The 11,969-nt window shown below is 53.6% G+C and overlaps 4 protein-coding genes across 4 annotated transcripts; 3 read left to right on the top strand and 1 right to left on the bottom strand.

Annotated features, from left to right (window-relative positions):
• Positions 1 to 1,387: 1,387 nt before the first annotated feature.
• MYCGRDRAFT_103347 (uncharacterized protein) lies at positions 1,388 to 1,873 on the top strand (the record flags this gene model as incomplete). Its single annotated transcript, XM_003855385.1, has 1 exon — positions 1,388 to 1,873. One exon carries the CDS (start codon positions 1,409 to 1,411, stop codon positions 1,718 to 1,720), a length of 312 nt encoding a protein of 103 aa, XP_003855433.1.
• A 223-nt stretch (positions 1,874 to 2,096) lies between these two features.
• MYCGRDRAFT_68702 (uncharacterized protein) lies at positions 2,097 to 3,679 on the top strand (the record flags this gene model as incomplete). Its single annotated transcript, XM_003855386.1, has 2 exons — positions 2,097 to 2,636; positions 2,694 to 3,679. The coding sequence occupies 2 exons, from the start codon at positions 2,330 to 2,332 to the stop codon at positions 3,677 to 3,679; spliced, it is 1,293 nt and encodes a 430-aa protein (XP_003855434.1).
• Positions 3,680 to 4,358: 679 nt separating this feature from the next.
• Positions 4,359 to 6,768, top strand: MYCGRDRAFT_37498 (uncharacterized protein; the record flags this gene model as incomplete). The annotated part of the gene is made up of 3 exons (XM_003855387.1): positions 4,359 to 5,597; positions 5,667 to 6,294; positions 6,347 to 6,768. The coding sequence occupies 3 exons, from the start codon at positions 4,359 to 4,361 to the stop codon at positions 6,766 to 6,768; spliced, it is 2,289 nt and encodes a 762-aa protein (XP_003855435.1).
• A 1,768-nt stretch (positions 6,769 to 8,536) lies between these two features.
• MYCGRDRAFT_35446 (uncharacterized protein) lies at positions 8,537 to 11,450 on the bottom strand (the record flags this gene model as incomplete). The annotated part of the gene is made up of 7 exons (XM_003855006.1): positions 8,537 to 8,915; positions 9,109 to 9,268; positions 9,322 to 9,464; positions 9,527 to 10,009; positions 10,062 to 10,459; positions 10,658 to 11,129; positions 11,188 to 11,450. The coding sequence occupies 7 exons, from the start codon at positions 11,448 to 11,450 to the stop codon at positions 8,537 to 8,539; spliced, it is 2,298 nt and encodes a 765-aa protein (XP_003855054.1).
• Positions 11,451 to 11,969: the final 519 nt, after the last annotated feature.

The raw sequence follows: 11,969 nt of genomic DNA, 5'->3' as shown, positions 1-11,969 counted from the left end.
AAGGAAATCAGGGGCTCGTGTGAGCGGCTTTGCCCGCCTGTCAACAGCGAGCGTTGTCGCCTTGTCGGAAGATAGGATCGATGTTTACGACACCAAGTTTGGTTCAATATTGAGCTCTCTCACGCCGACCGTGCAAAACGGACGCAACACTCCCCTGGACATCATCACCAACTTCTCTGACCCAAGCCTATTCATTGCTATCCGCCAGCCCGATTTGGTGGTTGTGCAACTGGGCAACGTTGTCAGCGAGAGTGCGCATGCCAAGTCAGACGGACCTCTCCTTGCGGAGGTCATGGGCAAGGGCAAAGCGTCCACAGAGGCCTACGCGCTAAGTCTGGTTGACAAGTCGTCGAAGAAAAAGAAGAGTTGGGAGGTATGGACAACCAAGGTGGACGATCTGGTTGTCAGCGGCGACGTCTCTGGTCTGGAGGCACTGATCGCACAGGATTTACGCTTGGACAACACAAGCACCCAACCCAACGGTGGTCTAACGAATGGGAACACCGCACATGACCGGCAGACCGAGGATTGGGTCCTACCACCTGCCGCATACGACCCTCAACATGTCGACACGAAAAAGGCCTCATACATTCTCGGTAAAGTCTTCGCCTGGCGGCCGTCTTCTACGAACTCCAACCCGAACACAAGCAGTCTCGTGGTGAAGATCAGGTCCAGAAACATTATTTGCTGGCTCCTGCTGGCTGGATATATTGCCCCCACGCATGTTCAGCAAGCACTCCAAGCTTCCTCGGCAGACGGGTCCAAGCCCCGAATCGCCCCTGGCGACATAATGGCAGCCATCAACGAGATCGACACAGGCTTTGCGCTGCTTTGCGATCTCATTACCGTCGACGCCTACTGGGATGTGTACGAACTTGTCCAGGGGTTGAAAGTTGTCATGGAGTCGCTCGAGGATGGCATCGCTACTCCAACCCAGGGACTGCTCACCGATGCGGACGCTGCGATGACCGATGTGGACGACGAGGCACAGCTGCAAGCCGAGCTGAACGCAGCCGAGACGCAGATGGATGAAGCAGAGGACATGCTCGCAAGCGGCGTGGCTGTTCGCAGTGAGGCCTTGAGTGTTCTTCTCGCTCGCCTATCCGGATTCCCGCACAGAGATGTGGCCAAGGCTATGTCGCTGATGTGGAACCACGATGACATTCTATTCTTTATCGCTATCCTGCGTCTTGAACTCATCAACGGAGGATGGACCAAGCTGTACGTTGATCCAGAGGATGACATCTCGATCGAACACGCCAAGGGTCCGGAGAACGTTCAGGACATCTCACCAAGGAACGAGGCAATACGCACCATTGCAACGCTTTTTAGCTGCGCTATTGATGCCATTGGCCTGAGCGGCTGGCTTGTCGGTCTGAGCGGCGATCCTGAAAGAGCTTCAGATCTGATGCAGAGTCTCCGCTACGAGATCAGCGCGGTGTTGGAGGGATTGTTCGCGGACGCCGCTCTGGGGAACTGCATCAATGAGATAAGCAAGGCGGCGAGCTCTTTGGAAACACCAACCCTCAAGCGAAAACGTCATCAAAACCTGGAAGATTCAGCCGTCGAGACTGGTCAACTTGCCATGCCTTTGGGGGGACGCTCTGGGGCTCCAACGAACAAATCGTGGAATATCGCCGAGCAGAAGAGCAGAAGAGCAGAGGCCGAACAAAAGAATCGTGCGGTCGGAAAGTACTCGTTCGAGCGAATCAGAATCTAGCCAGCGTCATTGGGCATGTATACCAAAGTTCTGTTCAAAACTTACAATGTATGTTGGCCTATAATGACGAGTTGTCAGGAGTTATTCAAAAGGTCCTCTAGCGGCCACGCATCGACGGCCTTGAGAAACCTCTACAACCCAAAAGCTCCCTGTTCACGCAGCATTAATATCTCGGCCGCTGCAGCCGAAGTCGTGACCAACGTCGGGTGAGGCTTGAGCGATGATGGAAAGTGGAGACAAAATGCCCAGCCCATGCCCAGCCGCTAACACCAATCGCCGGAGGTCCGTCTCTGCAGGACATGACATCCTCGATGAACACCACTCCTGGCTGCGTCGCATCACTGGGCATCCCCACTGCTTCTTGTTTCGCCTAAGATGGAACCAATCTGTGCACCGAATGCCATGCCACGTGCACCTGGAATAGGTATAGTCCTTAAATCTGCAGGAACCGCCATCCCGATGATGCTGCTTCGCTGCACGGGCTCGGACTTTGTTTCTTTCAAAAGATAAGGCATCGCCGGATCCTGGAGCTCGTCTTCTTGCTTCGTTGGTTGGTCGTAGCAGCGAGGCCAGAAGTCATTCGGGGATCTTGTTTCTTCTCACGTCAAGATGTACACCTCGACACAGCATTTGGCGGTCGCTTTCCTGGCCATTGGCTCTGTGGCCGCTGCACCCGCGGCCAGAGATCATCATGCCGAGCAGCCTCTCACTTCTTCCATCCGAAACGTCCAGGTCGGGCCCAGACCATTTTGGCTAATTGACAACATGGACGAAGGGCCCTTGAAGGAGAAGCTTCAGAGCTGCCAGGAAAACACACTTAAGACTACTCAGTTCGCCATCTCTCACAGAGGTGCTCCGCTCATGTTTCCGGAGCATAGCAAGGAAGGCTACGATGCTGCTGCTCGTATGGGTGCTGGTACGCTGCAAGTCGTAATGATAGGCTTTGTATCCTTAGCTGATCTTTGTCCCGCAGGTATCATTGAGTGTGATGTCTCGTTCACTTCTGACAGAGAGCTCGTTTGCCGGCATTCCAACTGTGATCTACACTACACTACCAACGTCCTCTCGAAGCCAGAGCTGGCAGCCAAATGCACCAAGCCATTCGTTCCATACAACAACGTTACCGGCGAGAATGCTAGCGCCAAGTGCTGTACCAGCGACTTTACATTGGCTGAGTTTAAGAGTCTCTGCGCGGAAATGGAAGCAACTACGTTACATGCTATGAACATAACCTCTGCGGCTCCCTACTTTGGCAGGATTGGCACCACGCCGGACTGGCGGACGAATCTGTATGCGTACGAGTGCGCAACACCGGTGTCTCTAAAGGAGCAGATTGCCCAGGTCCAGGCGTATGGTCTGAATTTCACCGCAGAGCTCAAGACGCCCGAGGTCAAAATGCCATTTCAAGGCAACTACACCCAGCAAATCTATGCCCAGCAACTTATCGACACCTTCAAGGAGCTCAACATTTCCCCCGATCGCGTCTGGTTGCAATCATTCCTCGCGGACGATATCTTTCAATGGATCGACACCGAGCCCGAGTTTGCTCGCCAGGCTGTGTACCTCGACGAGCGGGCCGACAAGACGCCTGAAGGATATCAGGAGGCTGTGGCATCGTTGCCGGGCCTCGCCGCTCGAGGTGTCAAAATTATCGCTCCGTCCATCTACCAGTTGATTACGGCCGACAATTGTACGGATACGATTGTGCCCTCCTCGTACGCCATCGCCGCACAGAAGGCTGGTCTCGAGATCATCACCTGGTCATTCGAACGCAGTGGTCCATTTTCCATTGAGGATGGCGGATACTACTACTCGAGTGTGAAGAATCTAATTGCTACTCGAGTGTTGAAAAATGAGTTCACCGTGTTGGATGTAATCGCGCAGCAGGTCAAAGCCACGAAAGTTTTTTCGGATTGGGTTGGCACGGCGTCATACTATGGCAATTGCTTTGGATTGTAGTGACAGCGATCGCACAGTACATAGCTGCACATAATACAGTCGATAGCCTAATGCGACATTTCGGAGCAATGTAGGTTTGATTTGTGATAAAACTCTCCATATGAATCGAAAGATGCATCTCCTTGCGCTCCTCGGCCGCGTTATCACCAGACGGACTCCACCCCGCTCCGAGCTCCACCGATGTAGCATCATGACTTCACTCCGGCCCTCGCCATAGTCTAATCTTGACACATCCCGTCCTCTCTTTCGGTATAGGACATCGTGCGTCCGGGGTGGAAGTGGTCGTATTGCAATATACTACACCCACCACATCAGTCACATGAATCCGCCTCGAAACGTCCCGAGCGCGACGTCGAACCGGACAGCTTCCTCGCCCACCGATCGCAAACGAAACCATAGTAATCGCTCCGTCGCCGGCGACGATACCTCCTCACAGCAGCACAACTTCCAGTCTCGCCCACAGAAGAGACAAAAGTCGCCCGGAAGCTTCCAACCATCTACACCCAGCGGCAAGCGTCGCAGGCACGATCACATACCAACGCCACCATCACGAACGAACCTAGCATTCAGCGAGATGTACACTTTTAACAGCACTCGGTCGCCTGCGCAGAACAGCGGGGGAGTCGTCGATCTCACCAATGGCTCTTCGCCACCTTCACCCCAGGCACGACGAACAAGCATGTCAGGAAGGCGGACTGGCCTGAATCCGAACACTGGAGCGAAGAAGCTGGTTGTGAAGAATTTGAAGACAAACACGAGCTGGGACAGCAAAGCATATCTGGAGAAGATTTGGGGTCAGCTAGATGAAACTCTAGCACTGATATTCAAGGATGGTCAGGATGGCTTCAGTAAGGAGGATTTGTACCGAGGGGTGGAAAATGTGTGCAGACAAGGAGGAGCATCAACATTGTTCTCAAGGCTTGAGAACAGATGTAAGAGCCATATCGAACGAGACGTGCGAGAGCCTTTGCTAGAGAAGGCTGGCTTGGACAATGTCACAGTCTTGAAGGCTGTTCTGTTGGAGTGGGCTCGCTGGACCGAGCAGATGAGCACCATCCGGGCCATCTTCTTCTTCCTGGATCGCTCATATCTGCTTTCTTCAAGCAAGCCAACGCTGGACCAGTTCATTCCACAGCTATTCCGCGAGGTCGTATTCAGCAATGTCACCCTCAAACCAAAGATCGTCGACGGGATCTGCGATCTGATCATGGTCGATCGGACGAAGCCGGAGTCTCTCGATCAAGACCTCTTTAAGCGCAGCGTCGACATGTTGCATTCCCTCTCTACATATTCGGCCTCCTTTGAGCCTAGTCTCCTTGGCCGCAGTCAGCACTTCGTTGCAGAATGGTCCGACAAAATGATCAGCGAGAAGACCGTGCCGGAGTATGTGGCTTTATCTGACAAGCTCATTGCTCGCGAGATGCAGAGATGCGAGGAATATGATCTTGATAGCAGTACCAAGAGAGAGCTACTCACTGTGCTGGAGGATCATCTCATTCAGCAAAAAGAGGCTGATCTAACGGACTACGAGGCAGTCTCATCATTACTGGAGACCAACGCAGTGGCTGATTTGACCAAGCTTTACGCACTACTGAAGCGACGAAGACTCGGCAGCAATCTGCGCCCTTCTTTCGATAAATGGGTGGACACAACAGGAACAAGCATCGTCTTCGCAAATCAGGCAGACGACATGGTGATCCACCTTCTGTCCTTGAAACGCAGGCTTGACTGCATCTGGCAAACGGCATTTCAGCGGGATGAGAGTCTAGGACATGGTCTCAGAGAGACATTCGCGATCTTCATCAACAAGACGAAGAAGGGCGAGGCCACTCATGGTACAGACAACACAAAAGTCGGCGAGATGATTGCCAAGTACGTTGATCAGCTACTCCGGGGCGGTGCAAAAGCCATTCCAGAAGTCTTCTCGGCGCGGAGGTCTTCCAGCATTACGGCATCAGTTGTTCCCACAATAACAGCTCCGGAGCAGGACAACGAAGATGATGATGTCGACGAAGATGCAGAGATCAATATTCAACTCGACCAAGTCTTGGACTTGTTCCGTTTTGTCCAAGGTAAAGCCGTATTCGAGGCTTTCTACAAGAAGGATCTTGCGCGCAGACTGCTCATGGCACGCAGCGCCTCGGCGGATGCTGAGCGTAGTATGCTCACGCGTCTGAAGACCGAGTGCGGCAGCGGGTTCACGCAGAATCTGGAGCAGATGTTCAAGGATGTGGAGCTTGCCCGAGAGGAGATGCAGTCGTATAAGCAACGCCTCGAGGAGCGTCTTGGCTTCGAGAAGGGCAAGAAGGTTGACCTCAGCGTCAACATCTTGTCTGCGGCAGCCTGGCCAACATATCCCGACATTCCTGTCATCATTCCTGCCAACATCAAGCGCGCCATTGATGACTTTGAGTTGCATTACAAGAGCAAGCACACTGGCCGAAAATTGGATTGGAAGCACGCTCTGGCGCACTGCCAGATGAAAGCTACATTTGGTAAGGGTAGCAAAGAACTTGTTGTGTCAAGCTTCCAGGCAATCGTCATGCTTTTGTTCAACGGACTTGGCGATGGTGATCAACTCTCCTACTCGCACATTTTGTCAGAGACAGGTCTGCGTAAGTGTTGTTTCAGCAAGTCGGCTACTGACACCATGCTAACGATTTACAGCGGAAGCTGAAGTCAAGCGAACACTTCAATCCCTTGCTTGCGCCAAGCTCCGACCCCTGACCAAAAATCCTCGCGGCAAAGAGATCAACGACACCGACACCTTCTCCGTCAATCTTACCTTTGAACACCCCAAGTATCGCGTGAAAATCAACCAGGTCCAGCTCAAGGAAACGAAGGAGGAGAACAAAGAGACCCATATGCGTGTGGCCGAAGACCGCAACTTCGAGTGCCAGGCGGCGATCGTTCGCATCATGAAGAGTCGCAAGACCATCTCGCATCAAGAACTCGTTTCAGAGGTCATCAAGGCTACTGTCAGCCGTGGCGTGCTTGGTATGGGCGACATCAAGAAGAACATTGATCGGTTGATCGAGAAGGACTACATGGAGCGTGAGGAAGGAAACATGTACTCCTACATCGCATAGATGAACTTGGTTTGCATTTCTGATTCGTGGTGGTCACGGCGAGGTTATGAGGAAGCGAGCATGACGATACGACACTCTTGCATAGACGGGACTATTGCATTGCTTGTAAGTAGCAGCTTCCCAACGATGTATACGAGACAGCATTGTTTGCCACAGTCACATTAGAGATCAGCAGCCACTGTTGTTCTCCAGACGATGACTTTCGCCGTATTTCCTTTCCTTCACTTCACTTCCAAGCCTTGTCCTCGCGCGCGGCCCGCACGAGCGGGTTTGTGTAACAAGTCAAGCAGCTTCCCGCGTGGACTTTTCGTCCGCTTTTTGTTTGCACGTACACCGACATCGACAACTTCATTCAACTCGAGTATTGCAATTGTTCACCACCAAGATGGAAGGAAACACCCCAGCAGAATCGTACACGATGAACCACAGTCCGCACTTCACCACCTCGCCGAGCGATCATGCGACTCCTCGCGCATTGTCTCGATCCCCTGGCCGTGCATACAGTCGACGGAACCGCAACGTTACGCCATATCCTCGTCCACAAGCCGGCGCTCAGTCTCCGCCTCATCAAAGTCGATCACCTCCGCGCCGCTCGACAGCGCAATCAGGCGCACCACACCGCAGCAGCAGCTACCGTCGAACCTCTCGCACGAGTCCCTATCCACAACCGCCTCCTTCACCAACTCGACGTAGCACTGTCAACATAGCGGCAGACTCATACATGCTCTACGATGCGCCTCCGGTCTATCAACAAGCGCTGCTGCCGGGTTCGTCTCCACGGAAGCCATCGCCACCACCTCCGCAGTGCGATTCTTGGTCAGAAATGCCCAAACTACGCGCCACCGGGGTGCGACCGCCCGTCTCTTTTACGTACACCACGGCCTCCTTTGTAGAGCACCCGCTGCCTGATCTCCCAACCCCTCAGATGCCAGGCCACTTCCCCGAGTCGCCTCAAGTGGTGGCCCCATCGTCTCCAAAATTGGTTGACGACACTCACGACTCACCGGAGATCGAAGCGCAACTCCCGCAGATCCGCACTCGTATCGTCAGCATCAAGAAACTTGCACCGGACCCTCTTGCTAGGGCATACAACAACCCTCAGCCATTTGCAAATCAGCTCCCTGGCACCGGCGACGATCATCTCCACGTCGTGGACCCAGACAGAGAATTCACGTTCCAGCTGGACCGCGGCCAACCAACAAGCTCCAAGACAGGTGGTAGTGAAGTTCCATCGTCTACTCTGCGCAGCGAGAGGAGCTACAAGTACAACACGAAGAAGTCCTACGCAGAGATCGAGCGCGATGCCGACAATCATCCGTTGCCACAATGGGAGCCAGAACATCTGACAAGAAGTCCCACCGGGGGCGCAGCGGTGGCGGAGCGAAGGACTGTCTTCGAGCGTATGGTGGAATTAGCGAGGAGGGAAGAGGAGAGGAGAGTCAGGCGAACATGAGAGGGCCTCGAAGATTGCGCAAGGAGTGTTCATGAAGTCGATGGCAGAGTGGATGCATAATAGATTACTCAAAGCAAGTATTAGCTAACAAGGTATCTTGCAACAGCCACACTGTTCCCACGACCCACTCAACGTTCGACGATCTCACGGCGGAGTGGAAGAGAACGAGTCGAGCTCTCCCTCCGCCGCTCGCTTCAAACCCGGCTGACCAACAGTCGCGGCAGCAGCAGAGCTTATCATCCCAGGCGCGGAAATACCATTTCGTTCTCTCGGTAGTTTCCACACAGCCCTCCTTTCGTGCAGAGCGCTCGACAATTACGAAAGTGCAGCATGCCCAGGACTCGGCGGCACATCACCTGTCTCCCACATCTTCATCTCACTCCCCATCTCAAACTCGATCGTGCCTCCCTTGACCATCACATCCTCGTGCGAAAGCCAGTTACGATCCCAACTCTGTCCGTTGACCTTCACGGACTGGACATAGTAGCTGTCCGCGTTGTCGAGATTGGTAGCCGTGATTCGAAGGTTTTGATCGCCATTTACAGTGATGTTGATGTCGGAGAACCAGGGCGAGACGAGAAGGTAGACTGGCTGAGTGACGACGGGGTACATGCCTAGCATCTGCCAGAGCATCCAGGAGTTGAGGGCGCCGGCGTCGCTATTTCCGGGGACGCCGTAGGTTGCGTTCTTGAAGCTAAGGTCGTGTCAGTGATGTATAACGATGATGAGCGCTATCGGACTCACTATTGGTTTGCTAGAATTCGGGACTGTTGTACGCTCTTTGCTGACTTCCCAATATAGTGGTACTCGTATGGGGTGCCGAAGTCTGGCTCGTTGCTGTATAATCGTCAGCCCATGAAGTCGATTGAAATGTTGAGGTGACGAACCCAATATTCATGATCGTGGTGATTCCCGCTCCGTTGTCCGCTAGGTCCTGCTCCGAAGTGCCCGGGACGAAGATGTAGTCGAGGCGCTTTTCGAAGTCGTCGGGACCGCCCATGAATTCTACGAGGGTCTGCATATCGTGGGGGACTGTGAAGGAGTATTCTACCAAGCGTCAGTGTTCGGAGCCCTGCTCGTCTATAGTTCATTGAGCATACCAAAAGGAGTGCCTTCATAAGTGATGTCTGTCCATGAGCAACCGCCGCACTGAGCCGGGTTGTAGGTTGCAGTGTCGAACTCTCCTGACGACTTCCGTGGAGCTAGAAACCCAGTGAAGCCTTTATGGGTAAAGTTGTGGGCCCTGCAATAGTGGTCAGAGAAGCATTCGAAGCAACGACCTCTACGGGAGCGCATAGTACTCACCAGATGTTCTGCCAGTTCGCAGATCGTTTCAGATACTTCTCCACATCATCGGGCGCAACTTGCTTCGCGACTTGCGAGAGCGAGAAGTCATTGAGCGAGTACTCTACCGTCCTTGAGATCGCTCGTGTGCTCCTGTCGCTTGAGATATAGCCAAGCTTGAGCCAGTCAGGCAAAGCTCCACGACCCTGCGAGATGCCGTTGGATATGTCGATATTCCAGGAGTTGTAAGGCGTGACCTCGGCATTCTTCACCATGGCTTGATATCCGGCGGTCCAGTTGATATTGGGCAAATTCTTAACGAAGGCGTCCGCGAGTACGTTATCTGCATTGCTGCCTCCTTGGACCAGACCGTTGTAGTTACCACTTCGCCCGTCTGGCATGTACCCGTCGTAACGCCAAATGTCGATGAGGCCTCGAATCATGCTCTGGTAGTATTCTGGTTGCAAGAGGTGATACAGCGAGACCGTGCAGCGGAAGATGTCCCTTGACGTTGTTAGCACGAACACGCCAACGCCCAAGGACCTGCAAAACTCACCAAAGCGTATAGAAGTCGTCCCACGAATCATCCGACTCCCAAAGTGGGTTCTCGCCGGTACGATCAGATGGCATCAAGTGCATGAAGTACATACTCGAGTACAACAGCGCAAGGTTGGTCTGGTTCTGTGACGGGTCGACTGGGACCTGAATCTTGCTGAAGACGTCTTTGTTCCACTCCTGTACGGCGGCTTCCACGGTGTCGTCCAGGTTCCATGATTTGATCTCCTGGTCCTTGAACATGCAGGCTTTCTCGATTGAGATGAACGAGATGCCCACTCTTGACTTGATCGAGGAAGAGTTTGACGAGCCTGACCAGCTGAAGATGGCACCGACACGGTCTGTCAATGGTCCTGACTCCTCCGTGCTTCGACCGCGGAAGGTGGGATGGGGTATCGGCTATCAGAGTACGATCAGAAGGTGCTTGACATATTCGATCGGAGAGAGACAACTAACCTCGCCAGCAAGGGTGTGTTGCCTAGCAAATTGAAGTGTATAAGTCAGCTATGGTCCAGACAATGAGGATTTGACGCAGGGTAAGACCTGCTGGCGTCCCCGTGGAACAGTCTCGGGAACCTCTAGTACTCACCTTTGCACTGGATCCGTATTACGTCCGCGGAAGGTCAACGCCTCATCGGGAGCTTGCTCAAACTCGCCGCAGAAGTACGTCGTCGCCGGAGCAGTGTTACTGAAGCCACCTCCATACGTGCCGAAGCCAGTATAGGTCTTCCCACCGTCGAGAATGTTGATACAGCCACCGCCGTAGAACTGGCCCGCATTTGATCCGCTCACATCGGCCAGATAGTGCGACACGTCGACAAGTACGTGCGCCTCATCCGTTGGAAAGTCGTATTGCATGATCCCACTGTGTCGTGCACCAGCGAGCTGCAGTTTCACTCCGCTCTCCAGTTCCGTGGCGTAGTACCCGACAGTGGCCGAGTCGTCCACCGTCCTCTTCTGCCAGTAAGTCTGGTTGTCCAGCAGGTTGACCGAGTCGTCAAAGGCATTCGTCAAAGGCATCTGCGATATGATGCCGTACTTGGGTGGTCCACCTGTTCCGCTTTCATGCCTGTTCGAGTGGTTCAGCAAAGCCGTTGATCCTCGCGAAAAGTGATCGCTCAACTCACATCATGCTAATGCCAGTGACGAGACCTTGTGGCGTCCAACCGCCATTGATTGTCGAGAGCGTCAGGTTGGTCTCATAAGTATCGATGCCGACCTTTGCGACACCAAACGGTACCGCACCACCCACGAAGATATCGCCGCCTCCAGATGCTTGTCCTGGAATAGGGCCCTCGCCTCCAATGAATGGGTTGACATACTTCGAATAGTCGACCTGTGCGTTCGCACACTGCGCGATCAACGCCAACGAGCTGATGAGCGTCCACATGGTGAATTGGTGATGTGCTTTGCGAAAGAGACGTCGAGGCCGCCGAACGGATATTAGGAGTTCTGTTCTGACAAGCTTTGACTTCATGTTTTCGCGAGGTCCGGGACCACTCCAGGATCCCATCGCTATGTGATGTTACGGTTGCGATCCGCTAAACCACGTTGGACGGCATCCATGGTCTTGACATCATGTTCCTGAACCTCCGCACGCGGCAACGTGGTACCTTGCATATCGCGCCGGTCGTAGCAAACAAACAGCGCTGTATCCATTACGCAGTCACGGCATGTCATGGACAGCCGGAGAGCAGCGTAGCGACACCGACACTGAACGAGAGTTCTCATCGCTCTGTTGTCTGGCATTGGCTTCAAAACCTGGTGGTGCCGTGTCGCTGCTCGTGAATTTGAGAGAGTTTAAAGTGCTGCGGGGTGCAGGGTGCCTCGTGGCGATCACATCTTGCAGGGAATAACGAGCCGGTGGCTCGGTTTTTGGCGGCTTCGTTCGCATGGATAGTTCCATCGG

This window comes from Zymoseptoria tritici, chromosome 2, assembly GCF_000219625.1.
Source record: "Zymoseptoria tritici IPO323 chromosome 2, whole genome shotgun sequence".
Classification (NCBI taxonomy): domain Eukaryota; kingdom Fungi; phylum Ascomycota; class Dothideomycetes; order Mycosphaerellales; family Mycosphaerellaceae; genus Zymoseptoria; species Zymoseptoria tritici.
Note: the sequence above shows the minus strand (reverse complement) of the source record. Positions and strands in the feature narration are given on the sequence as shown.